Genomic DNA, 27,380 nt, shown 5'->3' with positions numbered 1-27,380 from the left:
CCTAAGTTATATCTTAAAGCCCTGTGACCGCATCTTAAATGCCCCCCTCCAGGCATGTTTTTGACAGGAGGCATGTACCATAGGCCACCCCCACCAACTTCCTATCCACCTCCATAATCCAGGGATTATGGTACCCACTCACCAGGTTTAAAACAACTAATTCGGAGCTAATTGAGCTCATTCACAAGCTAGTTGACCCATATTATACGCTGCCCACAGCATAAAACGATTGGTGTGGTCATTCGGGCGGGAGTGGGTAGGTCACTTTTAGAAAAATCTTTTCAAAGGGCAGGATGGAAGGGAGATTACTTTCTTCAGTGAGTGGGGGTGGGGGGACCTTTGCACATCGGGGTAGCCCCCCCTAAAATAATACCCCCATTTTCTGTATACCCGCCTGCTGTATACACGCAAAGCCCACCCTGCCCCCCCCCCCCCTTCCCTAAATTGCCCTAACCATCCCTTTCCCAAGATCACGGACTTGCCCTGCTCTGGGATCCATGAGCCTTCTTGTTCCTGTTGGAAAACACTCTTGGCGGTATCGGGACTGATGATTGGCCGGCAGCTTCCGGGGGCGGGGCTTTGTCCGCAGTGAGGACCCTCCACCGCCACAATTCGGCCTGCCCACAGCGCGTCATGGCAACTTTGCTCCTGGGCGAGGATAGGAGGGGGTGGGACGGCCACCGCCCCCTCACTGTGCGATGCTCTTGGTGTGTTTTTTATTTGCCAATCGGATGATGTAAGATTATCGCAATCAAGCAAAAGCAGTTTCTCCAGTTTCCTGTTGGGAAAAGCATGTTCAATTACTCATAGCTATCTAACCTGCCCCCAAAACTCCTTTAAAATAAAATTTTGAACAACAAATTAAACTCATGCTGAAGAAATTAGCAAAATATGACTGACTCACGAAAGCGACCCCGACCCTCATTTGATCAAGCGGGAAAGTGCATCTTCCCAGGTCTCTCAGACCCCAGGGACAACAACTTGCATTGACGACGCACCTTCAACAAACTAACACAACTCGAGGTATCTCACAGCGACATTATTAACCAAAATTTAGCATCAAGCTACATAAAGAGATATTGGGGCGGGTGACCGGGGTTTTCCAGACCAGCCAAACGTCCATTGCCTTTCAGTGAGAACAGACAGTCCCAGCAACGGGAAAATCCTGCCCCAAGATTTGGGCAAAGAGTTGGGACATTCCTAAAGCAAGAGAGAGGTATAGAGGTTGAGGGAAGCAACTATCATATAAGCAACTGAAGACATGGCCACCAATGGTGGCACGATTAAAATCCGGGATGAGAAAGAGGCAGGAATCAGGGCGAGCGGAGAGATCCCGGAGAATTGTCGGGCTGGAAAAGCTTACAGCAATGGGAAGGAACGGCAGCCGCGGGGGGATTTGGAAACAAGGGTGAAAATTTTGAATTATGAGGTATATCCTGTTCCGGCAAAGTATCAGGCAAGATTTATCTTACATTTGCTCGTTGGGATATCCTGAAGGAGGGTCACTCCACATTTTAGCTTCGGAGTTCTATAAAATCCTCCATATTGATAACACAGTGCAAGTGCCAGGGGTTTATTGGCATTGCATTCTGTCAAGTGCATTGAGATACTTTACTGCACTGACGGTGCTTTGTGAATACAAGTTGTTGTTGTTTTTTTAAAATTTAGATTGGCCAATTATTTTTTCCAATTAAGGGGCAATTTAGCGTGGCCAATCCACCTACTCTGCACATCTTTGGGTTGTGGGGGCGAAACCCACGCAGACACGGGGAGAATATGCAAACTCCACACGGACAGTGACCCAGAGCCGGGATCGAACCTGGGACCTCAGCGCCGTGAGGCGGTTGTGCTAACCACTAGGCCACCGTGCTGCCCCAAGTTGTTGTTGTTGATGCGAATCATTAGCAGCAGCTACTTGCTTCTGTTCATCGTTGTAGTGGTGGGAACCAAACTCAAGATACACACACCACACATACAGACACACACACCACAACGACACACACATACCACACAGACACACAGATACCACGCACACCACACAGACACACACACACCACACAGACACACACATACCACACAGACACACACATACCACACAGACACAAACACACCACACAGACACACAGAGACACACACACCACACAGACACACACACACCACACAGACACACACAGACACACACACACCACACAGACACACACATACCACACAGACACACACACCACACACACACCACACAGACACACCACACAGACACACACACACCACACAGACACACACAGATACACACACACCACACACACACACCACACAGACACACACACCACACACACACCACACACACACACCACACAGACACACCACACAGACACACACAGACACACACACACCACACAGACACACACATACCACACAGACACACACACCACACAGACACACCACACAGACACACACAGACACACACACACCACACAGACACACACAGACACACACACACCACACAGACACACCACACAGACACACACACACCACACAGACACACACATACCACACAGACACACACACCACACAGACACACCACACAGACACACACAGACACACACACCACACAGACACACACAGACACACACACACCACACAGACACACCACACAGACACACACACACCACACAGACACACACAGATACACACACACCACACACACACACACCACAGACACACACACCACACACACACACCACACAGACACACCACACAGACACACACAGACACACACACACCACACAGACACACACATACCACACAGACACACACACCACACAGACACACCACACAGACACACACAGACACACACACACCACACAGACACACACACACCACACAGACACACCACACAGACACACACACACCACACAGACACACACACCACACAGACACACCACACAGACACACACAGACACACACACACCACACAGACACACACCACACACACACACCACACAGACACACCACATAGACACACACAGACACACACATACCACACAGACACACACACCACACAGACACACCACACAGACACATACAGACACACACACACCAAACAGACACACACAGACACACACACACCACACAGACACACACACCGCAGGCACACACACACCACACAGACACACACACACCACACAGACACACACACTGCACAGACACACCACACAGACACACACCACACACACACACCACACAGACACACCACATAGACACACACAGACACACACACACCACACAGACACACACCACACACACACAGACACACACCACACACACACACCACACAGACACACCACATAGACACACACAGACACACACATACCACACAGACACACACACCACACAGACACACCACACAGACACACACAGACACACACACACCAAACAGACACACACAGACACACACACACCACACAGACACACACACCGCAGGCACACACACACCACACAGACACACACACACCAAACAGACACACACAGACACACACACACCACACAGACACACACACCGCAGGCACACACACACCACACAGACACACACACACCAAACAGACACACACAGACACACACACACCACACAGACACACACACCGCAGGCACACACACACCACACAGACACACACACACCACACAGACACACACACACCACACAGACACACACACACCACACAGACACACACACCGCAGGCACACACACACCACACAGACACACACAGACACACACACACCACACAGACACACACAGACACACACACACCACACAGACACACCACACAGACACACACACACCACACAGACACACACATACCACACAGACACAAACACACCACACAGACACACACAGAGACACACACACCACACAGACACACACACACCACACAGACACACACAGACACACACACACCGCACAGACACACACCACACAGACACACACACACCACAGGCACACACGGACACACACACACCACACAGGCACACACACCACACAGGCACACACACCACACAGGCACACACACTCCACATTAACACACACACCCCACACACACACATGCAATCTCCAAATAACACTTCCCAGTAGTTTGTAATGCCAAGTATCTTAAACTCCAAAGCAAATAGCAGGGCATCAAATTCAAAGCATTGGAAGGACTCCTTGGAAAGCAACAGTGATCTTCGTTCCCGATATCATCACAGGAGAGGCTTTAATAAAACTGTGCTCACATGAAGCTGACCTCATTCACTCCAGGCTGTTCAGTGGGCTGACGGTGGGAAGTGGTCCCATTGTTCTGCTAACCATTTGCAGCTTGGCCCTGAATCTCCCGTATGGACTGAAGGAACCCATTCCTTCAGGTGCTAGAGATTTGTGACTTGTGCAGGGCAACAACATTACCGAATTCTTAATTAATATGCCAGTTAGACTTTTCAAACTGCCGTCATAAAGTCCTGTTTATTATTAATACATATATATGTATGTGTGTATGTATTTGTATATATATATCTTTATATTGATGTATGCGTAAAATTATTAATGGTTCCTGGTAAAGCGTGTGCTTGTTGATAACCCCTGGGGGAGGGACATGGCAGGAATGGTCCTGCACTTACAGTGAGATGGGAATCCTGATAAAGTGGATGAATGTCGGCAAATTGCTGTCAGAACAGGAGCCAAAACTTTTGTGAAGCTGGGGTTTCAAGTGTAAACCTGCAGCTGAGCATCTGTGCCTCAAATGGGGTGTGCGCTCCCCTTTGTAATTGCCAGTGTCTGCCCACTAATGCATGAAGGAGGCTTTGAATGACGACGATATGTTATTAGTACCTCTGCTTTATCAAAGAAAAGAAGCCCTGCAGGCAAAAAGAATATAAAATAAAATTCTGAAAGTCCTTAATGTGATGTTTTGGTGGGGGGGGGGGGGGGGGGGGGGGGGGGGGGGGAGGGAGAGGGGGAGGAGGGGGAGGAGGGGGGAGTGCCAAGATTTACAGATCAAAGATTCCTCAGTATTTTGCTACTTTAGTGAATTACCACAACTGATGAAGTACTTCATTAAAAGTGGTGTTAGAGTACACATCTTTTCTTCAGCCAGGTGTGCTGCTTTGAAAAGCGTTGCCCTCTTTCCCTTCAGTGAAACTTAAATCGAAGTGCAGTACAATGGGAGTTTCATCTGTGGGGAACTCCCCCTCCCCAGAAAATTGAATGGGAATTAACTAATTTTATTTTGCGGATCTTCGCCCTCATAATCACCACTGAATTGTGAAATTTGGGGGCAGGTGAGCGTGCTCTGCTTGTGTTTCTTTCTTCCCATCTGAAGGACGGTCTCATCGACTGCGCTTGTTTTGCTTTTTTGCAGAAAGAACACGACCTGGACGTTAATTTTGTCGCTTGTGAGTGTTGGAATGTGTACGCTGGGCACTTGATCCAGAAGATACAGGAGGAGCGATTACCACAGAGGTCCGTCATATTCCTTTCAACTGAGGCCACCATGCTATGATTACTTAGTGGCAGCCATTTTAACTGTTAGCACTACTGTATAGCGGGCATTAACAGATCAGCAGCCATTTTACTGATCTGTATTTCTATTGACCGAAAAGGAAATAAAAGTCAGGAGAGATTTCTTTTTCTTTATAAATTTAGAGTATCCAATTATTTTTTTTTCCAATTAAGGGACAATTTAGCGTGGCCAATTCGCCTACCCTGCACACCTCTCTGGGTTGTTGGGGGTGAGACCCACACAGACTCGGGGAGAATGTGCAAACTGTTATGGGCCAGGGTTTAGAGAACCCCAAAGTGTATCATGGAGTTCACCTGACCCACAACTTTTGATAGATTGTGGTATGGGGAGCACACGGCCCACTCTACAGGTGTGGTACAGCAGAAATGGGAAAGTATTTTTTTAAAGCAAAACAATGTTTATTCTGTGAGCTCAAGTTAACCTTTTTAAAACATACAGTGAACGTCTTAGCAACCATTAATTCAAATACAACCCCCAAAGACTACAACACTAAGTAAACCTTTAAGCTTTCCTTTTTAACATCCAGACGACTGAAAAACAAAATCTTTATCAGAGGCACCTCAGGTTAAAGTCACCACTGAAAACATTTATAATTCTGAATTCACCAAATGATCAAGAGATAGTCTTTTGATGGCAGAGAGAACAGCAGTACACCTGCTTGGTCTGGCTTCAGCTCCAACACTGAAAACTAAACTAAAACACACCCTGCAGCCTGCTCAAAAACTAAAGTAAAAAGCTGACAGACAGCCCAGCTCCATCCACTCTCTGACATCACTGCAGTAGTAAACACCCATTTCTTAAACATACTCTCACTACAGATATTTATATACACACCCATGTATAAACACCCATTTCTTAAAGGTACTCTCACATGACAAAACTCCACACAGACAGTGACCCGGGGCCGGGATCGAACCCGGGTCCTCAGCGCCCTGAGGCAGCAGTGCTAACCACGGTACCACCGTGCCTCCCATAAGTCAGGAGAGATGTAAGGTTGCCAATTTGCCCATTTTTATTCTACTGCTTGGAAGCAAAATGTTCCCCCTTTCCCCCCCAACGACCTTGTTGGTAACCAACCTACCCCCAGGAGCTCTCCCATATGAATGCTTTAACTAGGTTGCATGCTCCAGATCAGATCTTGAACACTAGCTGCCAGGGTTAGCCAAGCCATCAGGGTTAGCCGACAGCTAAAGGAAGGAGAGGACTACTCAATGATGGAGGTAAGTTATTTTTCAGAACTGCTTATGGGCCAGAGTGAGTGTCGGAGTACTTTCCAAAACCACACAGGTAAACTTATTTCCTCTCCACCAGCTCCCTCACAGCTGCCCCCTCTTTGCCCCGATCTATTTCTGTCAGCTTGTGACTCTCCGAACCATCCAGTCCCCCCACCCCCGGACTCTCATTCGCAAGGAGAACCCCAAAGGAACAGGAGACAGCCTCTTCCGGAGTAATCCTCACCCAACAAAGGGCCAATGTTGCCAAACAGGCTGGCTTCTGGCAGGAAACATGTTTTATTTTAAAACACAGCATTCAGGGCAAGACCAGAACTGCCCCCCCCCCCTCCCCCCACCCGACGACTTGGAGATCCCACCCCAAGTGGGGCTGTTTATTGGAAGTAGGTTCCCAGTCTGACTGCACTGCCCACTGCCACAGGTTTTCCACACCACTTAGGCTAAACATTGTAAAGAATGGAACTCCAATGCGGAACCAAGCCAGATTTAAAGAGTGAGAAAGAAGGGAGGCCTCAAGGACATCATGAACTGCAGTAGGTCTGTTTTGCTTTTTTGACAGTGTGAGCCCCTGGCGCAGCCTTTGGAGACACTTGGAATCTGCAGTGCTGGATGCCGAGGGCTGTAAACTACAGAGCTGGGAAGTGGGATCAGACTTGGTGGCTCTTTCATGGCAGTTACGACGTGCAATTCACACTCCGTAGAGTAAATCAGGGGCTGCTGGCTGTGAGTTGCCCTGTACTGCGCTGGAGATCAAACCAGTTGCAAGTCGTTACTGCAGTATAACTATCCAAAAACAGGGCGGTACTTCTAACTAGTTTAAATAGTGTGACTTAATATTGTACGTTCATTCCTTTGAAAGGAGCATGTGTTTTAGGATGTAAATGCTGTCCACAGTGCAATGGTGGAAGATCTTCACTCCACAGCCTGCCACTGTTTACCCCGGGCAGGAAAAAAGAAATTCCTGTTCAGATTCAAAAGACAAACAATGATGAGGATCTGATTGAATAGAAGGAGGGTGCAATTTTGACCAAAATCACCAGGATCCAACCAGATTGTGTGGGATGCCTGTTTTAACACTATTAGTCCACATTGGTCTTTGTAAAGAGTAAATTTGAGTGGTGTATTTCACCCAATCCCGATTATTGACGGGAGATTTGGTTAGAATTGCCCCCACAGATCCATCCCGGAATGCCGACCAGAGCAGTTAGCAAGTCAGCAATGCATAGAACCCTGTAAAACCAGTATCAACATACACAATCAGCAGTCTTTGAGTCCAGGACTGGATCACGTGAAAATGTGCTTCCATTGTATTTGCTTCCTAGGATCACCACACTAATGAACAACTTTCTAATTGTAAAGCACGTCTGCAACAAGCTGAGGCCATGAACACTGCTATAGAAATCCAAACTCTTTTTTTTTATTGTTCCAATTAAGGGGCAATTTAGCATGGTCAATCCACCCACCCTGCACATCTTTGGGTTGTGGGGGTGAGATCCACGCAGACACAGAGGGAATATGCAAACTCCACACGGACAGTGACCCGGGGCCGGGATTGACCCCGGGTCCTCGGCGCCGTGAGGCAGCAGTGCTAACCACTGCGCCACCGTGCCGCCCTCAAACTTTCTCTTCTAAGAATATTTACATTTTTAACCCATGTTGATGTCGTGACATTTCTTCTGGTTTAGCACACTGGGCTAAATCGCTGGCTTTTAAAGCAGACCAAGGCAGGCCAGCAGCACGGTTCAATTCCCGTACCAGCCTCCCCGAACAGGCGCCGGAATGTGGCGACTAGGGGCTTTTCACAGTAACTTCATTGAAGCCTACTCGTGACAATAAGCGATTTTCATTTCATTTCATTTTCAAACAAGGAACCTCTTTAAACATGACAATTCCCCAAAACAATAACAAAACATGTATTTGTGTCGAGCCTTCACTGTTCTAAAGCGTCCCAAAAGCCAGCACAGGAACGTTATCAAACAATATTTGTTACTCAGCCACATAAGGAGATATCAAGGCCAATGGGTAAAGGCTTGGTTGATGACGTGGGATTTCAGGAACATGTAAAAGGAGGATTGAAAGGTGGAGAGGATTGGGGAAGGACGTCCAGAGCTTAGGCCCTGGTAGCTTTAGACATGGCGACCAATGATGGAGTGATTAAAATTGAGAATGCTCCAAAAAAACAGGATTTCAGGAATATTTAGGAGGGCTGTGGGGCTGGGGAGATTCCAGGGATGGTGAGGGGGTGAGGCCATGGAGGGGTTTGAAAACAAGATTGAGAATTTTAACATTGAGGCTTTGCTTAACCGAGAGCCGGTTTAGATCAGCTAGCGCAGCGGCAATGGGTGAACGAGATTAGGCGTGAGTTTGAACACAGGTGGCAGAGCTTTGGGTGACCTCAAGTTTACAGAAGGGAGAATGTGAGAGGCCGGCCAGTATTTCAGTGGAATAGCCAAGTGTAAAGGTAACAAAGACATGGATGAGGGTTCCAGCATTAGATGAGCTGAGGCAAGGATGTAGTCGAGCGATGTTAGTGATAGCGTAGTTAGGTGGTCAGACAGCCACCTCAAGGTTAAATATGGCACCAGGTTGAACCAACTTGGCTCATCTTAAATCAGTTGCCAAGGAGAGAGATGCTTCAGTGGCTTGGGAACAGAGTTTGTGCTGAGGACTTAAGACAATGGCTTCAGTCTTCCTAATATTTAGTTGGGGAAATTTCCATAGAAACCCACAGTGCAGAAGGAGGCCATTCAGCCCATCAATTCGGCACCAACCCTCCAAAAGAGCACTCGAACTAATCCCACACCTCCACCGTATCCCCTTAACCCCACGCATTGGTGACGGCCACCTAACCTGCACATCTTTGGACTGTGGGAAGAAACCGGAGCACCAGGAGGAAAACCCACGCAGATATGGAGAGATTGTGCAAACTCCATACAGTCACCCGAGACCAGAACCGAATCCAGGTTCCTTGGCGCGGTGAGGCAGCAGTGCTAACCACTGTGCCACCATGCCACCTAGAAATTTCTTCCCCATCCGGTACTGGATGTTGGACAAACAGTCTGATAATTTAGCAACATGAAAAAGTTGATAGAGATGGTGGTGAGGTAAAGCTGAGCATTATCAGTGTACGCCGGGGAAGCCAACACTACATTTACGAATGTTGTCATCAAGAGGTAGATGAGAAATAGGAGAAGCCTGGGAAAGGTGAATAGGAATTTGGGAGACAACACTACATTCCATTTCCAAACACACTCTTTTCTCCCACTCAGCGGTCTGACATGATCCTCAGCTCTCCACTCAGGGTCTGTTTACAGGAGAGAACGGCAAACTTGGTCAGCGAACCATCTACAGGTCTTTGTGATCACATTCAAAACACCTGATCACAAGGCCGTGAATCACATCACTGTTTGCGCATTGGACGCCTTGGGATTGTGCTCTTCAAGGAGCAAGACCTGGACAACATTTAGGCTTGGGCTGATAAACGGCAAGTAACATTCGTGCCTTAGGGGCAGTGGTTAGCACTGCTGCCTCACAGCGCTGAGGACCTGGGTGCGATCCCGGTCCCGAGTCACTGTCCGTGTGGAGTTTGCACATTCCCTCCATGTTTTGCGTGGGTTTCACCCCCACAACCCAAAGATGGATAGGGTAGGTGGATTGCCCATGCCCTTAATTGGAAAAAAAATAGTAATTGGATACTCTAAATTCAAAAAAAACATTTATGCCTTACAAATACCAGGCATCCATAATAGTTAGAGAGAATCTAACCATTTCTTCTTGATATTCAAAGGCATTACCATTTTTAATTCCATTACTATCAATATCCTGGAGGTCAACCTTGACCAGAAACCTAACTGGGCCAGCCACATTGATACTGTGGCCATAAATCAGGTCAGAGGCTATGTTTTTTGGATAAAGTAACTCAATTCCTGACTCCCCAAAGCCTCCCCACCATCTACATGACACGAATCAGGCATGTGATGGAATGCCCTCCACTTGCCTGGATGAGTGCAGCTCCAACAACATTCGAGAAGCTAGATCCTCATACCAGACCCCCCCTTACTCCATCTTAAAGATTTGTTCCCTCCAGCACATCGCAGGTGCAGTGTGCTCCGTCCACAGGACGCATTGTAACAACTAGCCAAGGCTCCTTTGGTACCAACTTCCAAAGCTGGGACTCCTAAGATTTTGGAGGACAAGAGAGCCTTGGGCACATGAGAAGAATACCACCTACAAGTTCCCTTCCAAAATACACACCATTCTGGTGAGGAAACGTATCAGTGTTCCTTCACTGTCGTTTGGTCAAAACCTTGAAACCCCCTCCCTAACAAGGCTGCGGGAGCATTTTACCACATGGACGACAGGAGCTCAAGAAGGTGGTTCACCACCATATTCCCAAGGACACCATCCCATGAAGGAATTGAAAAGAAAGTTCTCTGGTCACAGCGAAATATTTGCCAATTCAATTAATAATAATCATTGGCACCTTTGCTCTGAAATCTCTCCATTATGGTTAACGTAAAGAGGAATTCAGAAAATGTAAATGATTGTATTGTTACTTACGGAAGGTCTTGGCGATGGGATTGAAAGTTCCAAGTATCTAAATATATATATAAATAATCGGCTTATCTCCACAAAGGAATGAGTAACTGCTTCCGTTACTTCGCTGTGTGAAATTTAAATAAAAGTCCAATTACTGAACCCCTGTCAACAGATGGACTCAATCCTCCAATTAAAATTGCACACAATAAACATTAAGCTATATATACTTATATATATAATAGTGCATTTCATAGCTCCATTGAAACACTGGTATAGAAATGCAAATATAGTTTGTACTCAGGCAAAGTCCCGTAACGATCTAACACTGTATTTTCATGAACATTTATATGTTTTAGTCACTTGGGTGACAACGGGATACAAAAAGAGGACAAGGAAACAATGCAAACGGCCAGAGAGAATTTCTTTGTATTCCCTCCCCTTCCCTTTGCTCATGAATGTGGGACAGGCACAAACCTTCAGTGTTTTCCTCCCTCCTCGACTGTAGACCCCCTTAAACCAGGAAGTGGCTAAGTCGAGGGCTTGTTGGGACTGAGGTAACCCGACCTTGGAGGGTACATTAAGGAATGTTGCACTGACACGACGCCACTGTCTGGGATTTTATTTGCTTGTTGTAATTGTTGGAAATGTCTTATGCTTCTGTTCATGTGTGTGTGGCTCTCAGGGCTGGAGGTTATCCCTCTCAACCAGCAGCTGAAGGATGTAAAATTGTAGCTGCAGTTTGACTAGTGGAGTAAACATCCGCCTGTGGCTATTTCCTCTCTGATACCAGCCCAAGACATTTCCTATCACTTTAAAAAGAAAAGCACAGGATCTCTTGACAGCATCACATACACCAGAGCAGAGCAGGATTCTGCTGCCGTGTGCACACGCATGCGTGTGTGTGTGCGCTTGGTGAGTAAGACATTTGCCAGTCTTGCTCGCGAAAAACATGTTCATTTTCACTTTCTGTGTCCAACACCCAATTACAGGGAGGCGCCCCATCTGTCTCCTCCATAGGTTCTTATTATAAAGCCTTGGAGTGCCACATACTCGAGCTTAAATCAACTGCGACATGTGTCTCTAGTTTCCAAGACATAATGTGTTCTGATTCGGGTTTCTATTCACTGATCAGGCAGCCATTAAATAAAATGTAAGAGGGGCAGCACGGTGGCGCAGTAGTTAACACTGGGACTGTGGCGCTGAGGACCCGGGTTCGAATCCCGGCCTTGGGTCACTGTCCGTGTGGAGTTTGCACATTCTCCCTGTGTCTGCGTGACTTTCACCCCCACAACCCAAAGATGTGCAGGTTAGGTGGATTGGCCACGCTAAATTGCCCCTTAATTGGAAAAAAAATAATTGGGTGATCTAAAAAAAATTTTTTTTTTTTAAATATAGGAATGAGTTGCCTGAGCTTGGGAGCTAAGTTGACAGATATCAAGGACACAGAATAGGCAAGATCTTGTGTCCGATAGAAAGTACAGTAGGATGATGTAGTAAAAATCTTTTACAAGTTTAGATTAAATTTATGTCCATTTTATTTCTAATGACACCATAACCTTCTTAAAATAATGGTTTAATACTTCCATTAAGAAGCAGAGAGAAAGGGCGGCAGGGTGGTGCAGTGGTTAGCACTGCTGCCTCACGGCACCGAGGACCCGGGTTCGGCCCCGGCCCTGGGTCACTGTCGGTGTGGGGTTTGCACATTCTCCCCGCGTTTGTGTGGGTTTGACTCCCACAACCCAAAGGTGTGCAGGGTAGGTGGATTGGCCACGCTAAATTGTCCCTTGGGAATTTTTTTTTATAATGAAGAAAAATGTTGCAAACAGGAAGGGCGCACAGAACCACGATTGCCCATGGATTTATCCAGCAATTGTGTATTAATTGTCAAACTTTCAATCATACTTCACAATTAGCCTAGATTCTATTCAGAGTCACAGAATTGTTACGACGCAGAAGAAGGCCATTTGGTCAGTCCTGTCTCCATCGTCTCTTCGAATGAGTGTTGTGACTTAGCGCCATTTCCCCAGCCTTTTCCCCGTGACCCTGCACACTGTTTCTATTCAAATAGTCACCTAATGTCCTCATGGAAGCCTCGATAGAACCTGCCTCCAGCCCACTCCCAGGCAGTGCATTCCAGACCCCGACCATTCCCTGTGTGAAAAAGTTTTTTCTCAGATCGCATTTTCTTCTTTTGCGAAACACTTTGAATCTGTGGCCTCTCGTTCTTGATCCTTTTATGATCATCATCCTCTCGATGCTGTGCACAGGCCGTTCAAAAATGAATGTATATCTACTTAAAATGAGGCCCAGGAAGCCAATGTATATCTAACCCTTGAATGAACTCTAATTGTTGAATCCAGATGATGATATTGCATGCAAACATAATTCTTGTGGTTTGTAAAATAATCTCAATCGTTCAACCACTCTCTGATTAAAACTGCCTTAGGCCCTTGATTAAATCTGTAATCTCAATCCCAGGCATTTATTAATCTGTGCATAACCCATCCAAACCTTCTGATTAGATTACAGTCTCTCATAACAGCAATCTGCATTTATAGAACGTTTTACCTTTCCGAAGGGGCTTCACAACGAGCATAATCAAACAAGAATTGACGCTGAACCAACGAAGGGGATATTAAGATTATTGACCAAAAGCTTGGCCCAAGAAGTAGGTAGTAAGGGACTTATTATAAAAAAAGGACGTTTGGGGGGGATAAAACCCCGCGAGTGAAGAAAGTGTTGCTGGAGCGTAGTCGAGGGGAGGGTGAGCTGGCGCTGCTGAAATTTAGCAACTATTACTGTGGGGCAAATATAGCCATTTGCCTCCCTGGTAGCCCAGAGACGGATACTGTTAGCACGGGGGGACTCAAAGCCCCCGAGATCGGAGACCTGGGTTAGCGACATGGCTGGGTTTCTCAGTCTTGAGAAAATCAAGATGTGGAGATGCCGGCGTTGGACTGGGGTGAGCACAGTAAGAATCCTTACAATACCAGGTTAAAGTGATTCACCTGAGGAAGGAGCAGTGCTCCGAAAGCTAGTGTTTGAAACAAACCTGTTGGACTTTAACCTGGTGTTTGTTGTAAGACTTCTTACTGAGATAATCAAGTTCACCCTAAGAGGGTCAATGCTCGGGTTCGTCCGGAGGTAGCAGCCGTTTGTCAACTTCTTCGGGGAACATTAACTGTCAGCAGAGGCAAAAAATTTAAGGGGGGGGGGAAGTTAGGTTATTTTCTGTTTAGGATAGGAGGGACTTGTTAGGGATGGAGATAATTTATGCAATATGTTTATATTTGGATTTGCATTGTTTACTGTTGTTGTTACTGTTATTATTATAAAATTACAAATACCGGACTTCCGGTTGCGGCTATGCGGAGCTAAGCCGCACGTTCGGCAGCTCCCGCTAAAAACGGACTTTGGGGCTCTTTTCAGGGCCCCCAACGGAACTTCTTCGACGAATCCCGACGTGGGAAGGGGTCTGGAGTAGATCCCTAGGGTCCTATGGTCCGGACCAGGAGTGGGGTGAGCAGTAAAGCAGTGGAAGCGCCCCTGGAAAAGCGGGGGAAGGGAGACAAAATGGCGGCCGGCGGAGCCCTCGAGGAGCTGAGGCAGTGGGCGCAGGAGCAGCAGGAGACTCTGCTGCGCTGCTTCCAGGAGCTTAAGGTGGAGCTGCTGGAGTCGTTGAAGGTTACCACCAGAGAGCTGATGGAGGCTCAGACGGCCCAGGGGGCCGCGATCCAGGAGCTGCAGCAGCAGGCCTCCGAAAGGGAGGATGAGGCCGTGGCCGTCGCGGGGAAGGTGGAGATGCACGAGGCGCTCCATAAAAAGTGGCAGGAGCGGTTCGAAGAGCTGAACTCGTTGATGGGAGCTGGGTCCTTCCAGGGGCCCCTGGAGTTGGAGGGGGTCACAGAATTCTGGCTAGGAGCCCCAAGCCGAATGAGCCGCCGCGGGTGGTGTTGGTGCGGTTTCACCGGTTCGTTGATCGAGAGTGCGTGCTCCGGTGGGCCAAGAAGGAGCGGAGCAGCAAGTGGGAGAACACGGAGGTGCGGATCTTCCAGGACTGGAGTGCGGAGGTGGCTAAGTGGAGGGCCGGGTTCAACCGGACGAAGGCGGTGCTCCACAGTCGGAGCGTGAAGTTTGGCATGTTGCAGCCGGCGCGTCTGTGGGTCACCTACAAGGACCGGCACCATTATTTTGAATCCCCGGAGGAGGCGTGGGCCTTTGTGCAGGCCGAGAAACTGAACTCAAACTGAGGGTCAAGGATGGGGGTTTTTGTATGATAATGTATTGTGTTTAATTTTTGCTCTGGAGTGGGGGGTTCTCTGTTTAATGCAAGATCTGTGTTGGCTTTAGGGTGGGTGGGGAGATGTCGTTATGTCTTTTTGTATGGGTCTGGTGGACGGGTTCGGGCAGGGAGGTAAACTGGGAGTGCGGGGAGCTGGTGGTGGGGACCGGCAATGGGAGTCACCCTAGAGGAGGCGGGGTTGGGCAGGGCGAAAGCGCGGGCTTTTCTCTGGTTTTCCCGCGCTGTGGGATGATGGGGGCGGGGCTGAGAAGCGCGGGGCTTTGCTGGCTGTTATTTTCCCGCGCAAGAGTGGGGGGGGGGGGGGTAGGGCCTGCTGATGGGCACGAAGGAGGAGGAGTAGTCCCACGTGGGGAGGAGTCGGAGGTATGGCAGGAGTCGCCGGGGTCAGCAGAAGTTAGCTGGCTCACGGGAGTGCTATGGAGGGAGGAGCGCGGCTAGGAGTGATCCTAGCCTGGGGGGGGGGGGGGGGGGGGGGGGTGTGTGTGTACCGGGTTGCTGCTGAAATGGCCAGGAAGGAGCTGGAGTATGCAGGGGGTGCCGGGGGTGGGGGGAGGGGGGGGGGGAGTTGCCGCCGTGGGGAACAGGCCGAGCAGGGGACGCTGACCAGTGGTGGGCAGGGGATGGGTTATGGCTAATCGGCAGGGGAGGGGGGCAGCGAGCCCTCGGATAACCTGGAATGTGAGGGGACTGAATGGGCTGGTCAAATGGGCCCGGGTGTTTGCGCACTTGAAGGGGCTGAAGGCTGATGTGGCCATGCTCCAAGAGACACACCTGAAAGTGGCGGACCAGGTTCAGCTGAGGAAGGGATGGGTGGGCCAAGTATTTCATTCAGGGCTGGATGAGAAGAATCGGGGGGTGGCGATCCTGGTGGGAAAGAGGGTGTCGTTTGAGGCGTGGCTGACAGTGGCGGGAGGTATGTGATGGTGAGTGGTAAGGTGCAGGGGCAGCGGGTGATGTTGGTGAATGTTTACGCCCCAAATTGGGACGATGCGGGGTTTATGCGGCGCATGTTGGGCCGCAATACGGACCTGGAGGTGGGGGGCCTGATCATGGGGGGGGACTTCAACACGGTGCTGGATCCCCCATTGGATCGATCCAAGTCCCGGACGGGTATGAGGCCGGCGGCGGCTAAGGCGTTGAGGGGGTTTATGGATCAAATGGGAGGGGTGGATCCCTGGAGGTTTGCGAGGCCAAGGGCCAGGGAGTACTCGTTTTTCTCCCACAGGTATAAGGCCTATTCTAGGATTGATTTTTTTGTCCTGAGCAGGGGGCTGGTTTCGAGGGTGTAGGATGTTGAATACTCTGCCATTGCCATTTCGGATCATGCCCCGCACTGGGTGGACCTCGGGTTGGGGGAGGAGAGGGACCAGCGTCCGCTCTGGCGCTTGGAGGTGGGGCTGCTGGCGGACGAGGAGGTGGCCGGGAGGGTCCGGGGCTGTATCGAGAGGTACCTTGAAGCCAACGATAACGGGGAAGTCCAAGTGGGGACGGTCTGGGAGGCATTGAAGGCGGTGATTAGAGGGGAGTTGATTTCCATCCGAACCCATAGGGAGAGGGGGGGAGCAGAGGGAGGGGGAGAGATTGGTAGGGGAGAGGGTGAGGGTGGATAGGAGATATGCGGAGGCTCCGGAGGAGGGATTGCTGGGGGAGAGGCGTAGTAGCCTTCAGGCCAGGTTCGACCTATTGACTACCAGAAAGGCGGAAGCTCAGTGGAGGAAAGCACAGGGGGCGGTGTATGAATATGGGGAGAAGGCGAGCAGGATGCTGGCACACCAGCTCCGAAAGCGAGACGCGGCCAGGGAGATTGGGGGAGTGACGGATAGAGTTGGGAAGGTGGTGTGGCGGGGGTAGACGTTAATGGGGTCTTTAGGGACTTTTATGGGGAACTGTACCGGTCCGAACCCCCGGTGGAGGAGGGGGGAATGGGGCGCTTCTTGGACAAGCTGCGATTTCCGAGGGTGGAGGAGGGGCAGGTGGAGGGACTGGGGGCGCCGATTGAGCTGGAGGAGCTGGTTAAAGGGATAGGGAGCATGCAGTCGGGGAAGGCGCCGGGGCCGGATGGGTTTCCGGCCGAATTTTATAAAAGGTACACGGATCTGTTGGGCCCCCTGTTGGTCCGGACCTTTAACGAGGCAAGGGAGGGGGGGCTTTGCCCCCAACTATGTCACGGGCGCTGATTTCCTTGATCCTGAAGTGGGACAAGGACCCTCTGCAGTGTGGGTCATATAGGCCGATCTCGCTGCTCAATGTAGACGCCAAGCTGCTGGCAAAGATCTTAGCCACAAGAATAGAGGATTGTGTGCCGGGGTTCATTCACGAGGACCAGACGGGGTTTGTGAAGGGAAGGCAGTTGAATATTAATATACGAAGGCTCCTCAACGTTATTATGATGCCGGCTGTGGAAGGGGAGGCGGAGATAGTGGTGGCATTAGATGCGGAAAAGGCCTTTGATAGGGTTGAGTGGGGGTATCTGTGGGAGGTGTTGGAAAGGTTTGGGTTTGGGGAGGGGTTTGTCCGTTGGGTGAGGTTGCTTTATGAGACCCCGATGGCGAGTGTAGCCACGAATAGGAGGAGGTCGGAGTACTTTCGGCTGTACCGGGGGACGAGACAGGGGTGTCCCCTGTCCCCCTTGCTCTTTGCGTTGGCAATTGAGCCCCTGGCCATGGCGTTGAGGGAGTCAGGGAACTGGAGGGGGCTGGTGCGGGGTGGGGAGGAGCATCGAGTGTCGCTTTATGTGGACGACCTGTTGCTGTATGTGGCGGACCCGGTGGGGGGGGGATGCCGGAGGTGATGAGGATTCTCAGCGAATTTGGGGGCTTCTCTGGGTATAAGCTCAACCTGGGCAAGAGTGAGGTGTTTGTGGTGCACCCGGGGGATCAGGAGGAGGGGATTGGTAGGCTCCCACTGAAGCAGACAGGGAAGAGCTTCAGGTACCTAGGAGTCCAGGTGGCTGGGAGCTGGGGGGCCCTGCACAAACTCAACCTCACAAGGTTGGTGGAGCAGATAGAGGAGGAGTTCAAAAGGTGGGATATGTTACCGTTAAGATGACGGTGCTCCCGAGGTTTTTGTTCCTGTTCCAGTGCCTTCCAATCCTTATCCCGAAGGCCTTTTTTAGGAGAGTTAACAGGAGTATTACGGGATTTGTGTGGGCGCATGGGACTCCGAGGGTGAGAAAGGTGTTCTTGGAACGGGGCAGGGATAGGGGGGGGGGGCTGGCGCTGCCCAACCTCTGTGGGTACTATTGGGCTGCCAACGCAGCAATGGTGCGTAAGTGGGTAATGGACGAGGAGGGGGCAGCATGGAAGAGGATGGAGATGGCGTCCTGTGTGGGCACGAGCCTGGAGGCGCTGGTAACGGCGCCGTTGCTGCTCCCTCCAACGAGGTATACCATGAGCCCGGTGGTGGCGGCTACCCTCAAAGTTTGGGGGCAATGGAGACGGCATAGGGGAGAAGTGGGGGGCTCGATGGAGGCCCCGATACGGGGGAACCATCGGTTTGTTCCAGGGAACATTGAAGGCGGATTTCTGGGCTGGCACAGGGTAGTGGTTAGGAGGTTGAGGGACCTGTTTGTGGAGGGGAGGTTCGCGAGTTTGGGGGAGTTAGAGGGGAAGTTTGGGCTCCCTCCGGGGAACATGTTTCGGTACATGCAGGTTAGGGCGTTTGCCAGGCGGCAGGTGGAGGGGTTCCCCTTGTTGCCCCCACATGGGGTACGGGACAGGGTGCTCTCGGGGGTGTGGGTTGGAGGAGGGAGGATTTCAGACATATACCGGGTAATGCAGGAGGTAGACGAGGCTTCGGTGGAGGAACTGAAGGGTAAATGGGAAGAGGAGCTGGGTGAGGAGATTGAGGAAGGGACGTGGGCGGATGCCCTTGAGAGAGTGAATTCCTCCTCCTCCTGGGCGAGGCTTAGCCTCATACAGTTCAATGTGCTGCATAGGGCCCACATGACTGGGACGAGGATGAGTATGTTTTTCGGGGGCGAAGACAGGTGTGCTAGGTGCTCAGGGAGCCTAGAGAACCACACCCATATGTTTTGGGTGTGCCCAGCGCTGGGGGAGTTTTGGAAGGGGATAGCAAAGACGGTGTCGAGGCTGGTGGGATCCAGGATCAAGCCAGGCTGGGGACTCGCAATTTTTGTGGTTGCAGTGGAGCCGGGAGTGCAGGAGGCGAAAGAGGCCGGTGTCCTGGCCTTTGCGTCCCTCGTAGCCCGGCGGAGGATTCTTCTTCAGTGGAAGGATGCGAGGCCCCCAAGCGTGGCGGCCTGGATCAATGATATGGCGGGGTTCATTAAATTGGACAAGGTGAAATTTGCCCTGAGGGGATCAGTACAGGGGTTCTTTAGGCGGTGGCAGCCTTTCCTGAACTTCCTGGCGGAACGGTAGGAACATAGGCCAGCAGCAACAGCAACCTGGGGGCGGGGGGGGGGGGGGGGGGGGCGGCGTTTGGTTCGGTAGGAGGGAGAATTGTGTCCATGGGTTTGTTGGATGTGGCGGGTGTTATCTCTTTCCATTTTGTTGTTTGCTTTTTTGTTTTGTTTTTGTAGTTGCCTTTGTAGTTGGGTGGTTGTTGTTCTTGGGTTTGTACCATGGTTGTTTTGTTAATATTGTTTTGTTGTTTATATTTTGTGAAAATCTTAATAAAAATTATTTTTTAAAAATAAAATAAAATTACAAATACCTTAATAAAATGTTTTTTTTTAAAGGAAGTAGAGGCAGAGAAGCCTGGGGAGGGAATTCCTGAGGTAATGATCGAGATAACTGAAGACATAACTGTCAATAGTGGGGGTGGGAGCGGTTGTTACGCAAGAGGCCAGAGAACCAGTCAGGGGATGGTTTAGCCAGGGGCTGGTTTAGCTCACTCGGCTAAGTCGCTGGCTTTTAAAGCAGACCAAGCAGGCCAGCAGCACGGTTCGATTCCCGTACCAGCCTCCCCGGACATGTGCCGGAATGTGGCGACTAGGGGCTTTTCACAGTAACTTCATTGAAGCCTACTTGTGACAATAAGCGATTTTCATTTTTTCATTTTCAGTTGGAAAAATGGAAAGTTCTACTTGGGTTGTCGGGCTGGAAAAGGTTACAGAGGGAGTGGGGGGGGGGGGGGGGGGGGGGGGGGGCGGAGATCTTGACCAGAGTGGTGTGGATTAGCATACGTACAGCAGAGATTTGGATAATCTCAAGGTTTTGAAGATGGGTGGTGTTGTGTTAATCACCCTGGGGTAACACAGACTGCAACTGGATGCAGTTGTACTTGAAAGTTGACCCTAAACATTGATTTTCGTTCAATACGCTTTATTGAACTTGTTAAGCAGTGCACATAGTTCGCTGTGGGTTTGACACTCTACCAACCTAAGCTACTATAGCTAACTAGACCAGACTAGCTCTGAGCCACTAAGGTGCTAACTGATATATACACCCTGACTGTCACTACAGTTGTCACCAGTGGAAAGAAGTAGAGTGCTGATGCCTTGTGCGTTTTATAGTGGGAAACCACCTTCTAGTGTTCTGCCTGGTGATTGGTTGTGTTCTGTCCTGTGTGCTGATTGGCTGTACTGGGTGGCTGTCACTGCCTGTCTATCTCATTGTGTGCATGAATGCATATCATGACAGGTGGCTGGTTAGGAAAACATTGGGATGGTGAATTCAAGGGCTTTCAAAAACGTGACTGAGACTTTCACCTGCAGATGGGCAGAGGCTTGTGCTCTGTGGGCAAAAGTAGGTGGACTTTATAAAGGGAGGATATAGGATCAGAAGCTCAGCCCTGTTAAATAGGACGCTGAGGTTGCGAACATTCTGGCCCAGCTGAAGACATTGACCAAGGACAGGAGATAGTGGGATGGAATCAGTCAAGGGGGAACAGAGCTTTGTGCTGGGTGCCAATTAGCATGCCGTTGTCCTTTTCCGTGTTTAACGGGAGGAAATAACCCACTTATTGTACTCAGTGTTTAAAATGATGTGCCTTTAATAAGAACATAACATTCATAGATACACTTGAGAAAAGGGTTATTAGTCAAATAATAGGCAAATTTCCTGACTGAGACCCATGAAATGGCACCTACTTAAAATCTTATTTTAGTCCGTTAAGCAAACAAATTTTAATTGGACCATTGAAAACTTAGCATCGGATTCAATGCAGCTGAATAATAAGGGGATCAGGGGCTATGGGGGGAAGACAGGAGAATGGAGATGAGGAAATATCAGCCATGGTTGGGTGGCGGAGCAGACTCGATGGGCCGAGTGGCCTAATTCTGCTCCTATGTCTTATGGTCTTATGGTTTAATTTAGAAGTTTCTATCAAATAATTTGACGAAAGGGCAGCGCGGTGGCGCAGTGGTTAGCACTGCTGCCTCACGCCGCCAAGGTCCCAGGTTCGATCCCGGCTCTGGGTCACTGTCCGTGTGGAGTTTGCACGTTCTCCCCGTGTTTGCGTGGGTTTCACCCCCACAACTCAAAGATGTACACGGTAGGTGGATTGGCCACGCTAAGTTGTCCTAATTGGAAAAAATTAATTGGATACTCTAAATTTATCTTTAAAAATAATTTGACAAAGCAACATGTTGCAAACTAATGAGTTTTGATTATCTATTCTCTCAACCTTTGAGACCCTTCTTTAAATTCTTTAAAACATTTGGTCAGCCCTCCCATCTCATTGACTCTGCATTCCATTTTTATTTACGTTGCTGTAGGGTATGCTATATAAATGCAAGCTATTGTCCTTACCAAATACAAAATATAATGGTATAGAATCATATAGAATATATAGCGCAGGATCAGACCATTCAGCCCTAACAGTCCATACTGGTGTTTAAAGTCCACTTAAGCTTCCTCTCCCTCTTCCTCATCTTTTTAATAAATTTAGAGTGTCCAATTCATTTTTTCCAATTAAGGGGCAATTTAGCGTGGCCAATCCACCTAGCCTGCACATCTTTGGGTTGTGGGGGCGAAACCCACGCAAACACGGGTAGAATGTGCAAACTCCACACAGACAGTGACCCAGGGCCGGGATCGAACCTGGGACCTCGGCGCCATGAGGCAGCAGTGCTAACCACTGCACCACCGTGCTGTCCCCTCCTCATCTAACTCCATCAGCAAAAACCTATTTTCCCTTCTCCCTCATGTTAGTATTTAGTGTACTTTTGAGTGCATCAGTATTATTCACCTCAGCTACTACCTGTGGCAGCAAGTTCCATACTCTCCCCACTCTCTGAGTAAAAGAGGTTCTTCCGAATTCGCTATATGATTCTTGGTGACTATCTTATATTGATAGCCTCTAGATTTGCTCTTCCCTTCATTTTTGCCCATAACGCCAAAACGCAGATGATTTATAAAGGTATGTGTAACCTTTTGGATTTTCATTGTCAGTTGCTCTTAGAATCCCCAAGTCATCAGAGGACTTTAGTTCTTTGAAGAGAACCAATGGACATGATTTATTTAGATTTCCAGAAAGTCTTTGACAAGGTGCCACATAGGATACTGTTAAATAAGCTTAAGAGCCCATGGTGTTAAGGGTAAGATCCTGGCATGGATAGAGGATTGGCTGACTGGCAGAGAGTGAGGATAAAGGAAAGAGAAAATGCTGGAAAATCTCAGCAAGTCTGGCAGCAACTGTAGGGAGAGAAAAGAGCTAACGTTTCAAGTCCGATGATTCTTTGTCAAAGAGTCATCGGACTTGAAATGTTAGCTCTTTTCTCTCCCTACAGATGCTGCCAGACTTGCTTAGATTTTCCAGCATTGTCTCTTTCGTTTCAGACTCCAGCATCCGCAGTAATTTGCTTTTATCGAGTGGGGATGAAGGGGTATTTTTCAGGACGGCAGCCAGTGCCTAGTGATGTGCCTCAGGGGTCGGTGTTGGATCACAATTTTCACAATGTACATTAGCGATCTGGAAGAAGGAACTGAAGGCACTGTTGCTGAGTTTGCAGATGATACAAAGACATGCAGAGGGCAGGTAGCATTGAGGAAGTAGGCGGGCTGCAGAAGGACTTGGACAGGCTAGGAGAGTAGGCAAACAAGCGGCAGATGGAATACAATGTGGAAAAATGTGAGGTTATGCACTTTGGAAGGAGGAATGGAGACATAGACTATTTTCTAAATGGGGAAATGCTTAGGAAATCTGAAGCACAAAGAAACTTAATAATAATATCTTATTGTCACAAGTAGGCTTCAATGAAGTTACTGTGAAAAGCCCCTGGTTGCCACATTCCGGCACCTGTTCGGGGAGGCCGGTACAGGAATTGAACCCATGCTGCTGGCATTGTTCTGCATTGCAAGCCAGCTATTTAGCCCACTGTGCTAAACCAGCCCCTTGGGAGCCATTGTTCATCTGATGGGAGTTATATGAGAGTACCTTTAAGAATTGGGTGTTTATTACTGCAGTGATGTCAGAGAGTGGGTGGAGCTGGGCTGTCTGTCAGCTTTTTATTTTCATTTTAGGCTGTTTGCGGCAGGATGTGTTTTAGTTTTGTTTTCAGTGTTGGAGCTGAAGCCAGACAAAGCAGGTATACTGCTGTTCTCTCTGCCATCAAAAGACTATTTCTTGAACATTTGGTGAATTCAGAAATATTCTCAGTAGTGAATGTGCTTCTGTTAAAAGGTGTTTCTTTTGTCTGGATGTTGTTTGGGAAGTTATTAAGGATTACTAGTGTTGTATTCTTTGGGGGTTGTATTTGAATTAATGGTTGCTAAGATGTTCACTGTATGTTTTAAAAAAGTTAACTTGAATTCATAGAATAAACATTGTTTTGCTTTTAAAATTACTTTTCCATTTCTGCTGTACCACACCTGTAGAGTGGGCCATGTGCTCCCCATACCACAATCTATTAAAAGTTGTGGGTCAGGTGAACTCCATGATACACTTTATTGCATGTGTGGTGACACAGTGGTTAACACTGCTGCCTCCCAGCGCCAGGGACCCGGGTTCTATTCCGACCTTGGGTGACTGCACATTCTCCCCATGTTTGCGTGGGTTTCCTCCGAGTGCTCTGGTTTCCTTCCACGCCCAAAGATGTGCAGGTAGGTGGATTGGCTATGCTAAAATTGCCCCTCAGTGTCCAAAGATGTGCATGTTAGATGGGGTTATAGGGTTATGGGGATAGGGCTAGGGAGTGGGCATATGTGCGGTGCTGCAGACCCAATGGGCTGAAGGCCTCCTTCTGTACTGTACAGATTCTATGAGTTTGACTTGATTTATTATTGTCACATGTCACAGAACAATGCCAGAAGCACGGGTTCAATTCCCGTACCAGCCTCCCCGAACAGGTGCCGGAATGTGGCGACTAGGGGCTTTTCACAGTGACTTCATTTGAAGCCAACTTGTGACAATAAGCGATTTTCATTTTTCATTTTCATGTATTAGTATACAGTGAAAATTATTGTTTCTTACATGCGATACAGAGAACGCATACCGTACGTGGGGAAGGAAGGAGAGACTACAGAATGTTAATGTTACAGTCATATCTAGGGTGTAGAGAAAAGATCAATGGAATACATAGATTCACATGCAACTTGAATTGAAGGGATTAAATCTTCTCTAAACTGGTAGTTCCAAGTGAAATCAGACTTATGATGAGGAAAGTGTCTTTCTAAAGTTATGAGTTCAGATACAGTTACAGGATACAGAAATTTACCTTGCAAATGAACTGTCCAGTAATGATCACAAAAAAAAATTGCCTCTTACAGAGTGAAATAAACCACCCTATTTGCATCAACTGAATCGTAACAAGGGCACATTATCTGAATAGAATAGTATGTGGTATCGGCAAATAATCAGAATAATCAGTAGTTGGCGGTGTCAGTCCCGCTTTGGCAAGACTAACCGCGGAGGATGTGGTTGGCTAGCCAGAAGGCCATTAATTTTCGATTTGACTACAAGACCCCAACGGCAGGCATGGCCCGAAAATCCCAACCCTATTAAGGGGGGGTTGGCGAGATAGTGAACTGTCACTGGACTAATAATCCAGAGGCCCCGAGCAATGCTCTGGGGACCGGGTTCAAATCCCACCAGAGCAGATGGTGAAATTTGAATTCAGTAAAAATCTGCAATTAAAAGTCTAATGCTGACCACGAAACCATGACTGGAGTGAAAACCCATCCGGTTCACTAATGTCCTTTTAGAGAAGGAAATCTGCTGTCCTTATCTGGTCTGGCCTACGTGTGACTCCAGACCCACGGCAATGCAGTTGACTCTTGATGCCTCTGAAATGGCTCAGCAAGCCACTCAGTTGAAGGGCAATTAGGGATGGGCAATAAATGAAGTGAACGAAAATGAAAATCGCTTATTGTCACGAGTAGGCTTCAATGAAGTTACTGTGAAAAGCGCCTAGTCGCCACATTCCGGCGCCTGTTCGGGGAGGCTGGTACGGGAATCGAACCGTGCTGCTGGCCTGCCTTGGTCTGCTTTAAAAGCCAGCGATTTAGCCCAGTGTGCTAAACCAGCCCCGTCTTAATGCCATACAGTTATTAATGAGAAATCATAAAATAAGCACTATTGACATTTTGCCTCTTTCTTTTCAGATTGTCAGAGATCGTGGCGAAGCTCAGTAAGAAAAAGATCGAGGAACATGTGAAGGCCCTAAAGATTGAGATAGACTGTAATTCTGAGGAAGGTGAAGAAGATGTTGATTTTCCCACTGTTTACTACCGGATCTGATGAAACCATAGGGGCATTGGGATCTCCACCCTGCCCGTCTCACCCAGACAATTGCACTACTTTCCGATAGCCTTATAGAAACCTCTGCATTGTTGGCCTATCAACATTACAAAGCTTGGATATTTTCTTTAAATATAAATTGAGAGTACCCAATTTATTTTTTCCAATTAAGAGGCAATTTAGCGTGGCCAGTCCACCTAACCTGCACATCTTTTGTGTTGTAGGGGTGAAACCCACACAAACACAGGGAGAATGTGCAAACTACACACGGACAGTGACCCAGAGCCAGCTTGGATATTTTCAAATGCTACTGAACTTTCTCTCCCAAAAACATTTTTCTGATGGTAATGATCCAGTTAATCACCACCACTAATGACTTAAGATGCCACTGGCGTGTGCAGCCACTTTAATTATCATTAAAAAGTGATAGACTGTGGACAGAATCAGAAGCCCATGTTTCAGATTGTCCTGAAGACTGGTGGCAGTCCCTTCTAAAATAACAAAGAGCAGAAAATCTAAGCAGCCCAACTGTTTCATTCTAGGATCTGGATTTGAATCCAACCCAGACTGTGGGAATGAATACATCCTCTGTATCTTTCTTTTTGTTCCCTGCAAGCTTGCCAAGTGGCATGAATTGGGACAATCTCAACTCCGTTGTGTATTGGTCACGAGTCAATCTAACTCGTGTCAGCCTCACTCAGTAATAATTGGCACTAAATTTAAGGCAGCACGGTGGCACAGTGGTTAAGCATTGCTGCTTCACAGCGCCAGGGACCCGGGTTTGAATCCAACCTTGGTTGACTGTGTGGCGTTGGCACTCATTCTCCCCGTATCTGCTTGGGTTTCCTCTGGGTGCTCTGGTTTCCTCCCACAGTCCAAAGATGTGCAGGTTAGGTAGATTGGCTTCACTAAATTGCCCTTGGTGTCCAAAGGTTAGGTGGGGTCACAGGGTTAGGGTAGGGGGGAGCAGGCCTGGGTGGGGCGATCTGTCAGAGGGTAGGTGCAGACAAATGGCCTCATTCTGCACCGTAGGAAATCTATGATAAATTGCCAGATCCACTCCGAGGATTTCCATTTCCACTCATTGTCTATCCCGCCACCAATTTAGTGTGG

General features: G+C 48.6%; 1 protein-coding gene across 1 annotated transcript in view; it reads left to right on the top strand.

Moving 5' to 3' along the window:
- Positions 1-27,108, top strand: part of LOC119973637 (ubiquitin-like modifier-activating enzyme 1 Y) — a 354,147-nt gene extending 327,039 nt beyond the window's left edge. Inside the window, exons 22-23 of the mRNA XM_038812018.1 lie at positions 5,388-5,488; positions 26,132-27,108. Of these exons, the coding sequence (XP_038667946.1) occupies positions 5,388-5,488; positions 26,132-26,267 (237 nt within the window). The 3' untranslated portion in view covers positions 26,268-27,108. The remainder of the gene's footprint in view (positions 1-5,387; positions 5,489-26,131) is intronic.
- The last annotated feature ends 272 nt before the right edge of the window (positions 27,109-27,380 follow it).

Source organism: Scyliorhinus canicula, chromosome 11 (genome assembly GCF_902713615.1).
Source record: "Scyliorhinus canicula chromosome 11, sScyCan1.1, whole genome shotgun sequence".
Taxonomy (NCBI): domain Eukaryota; kingdom Metazoa; phylum Chordata; class Chondrichthyes; order Carcharhiniformes; family Scyliorhinidae; genus Scyliorhinus; species Scyliorhinus canicula.
This window is presented reverse-complemented; position numbering and strand designations above follow the sequence as displayed.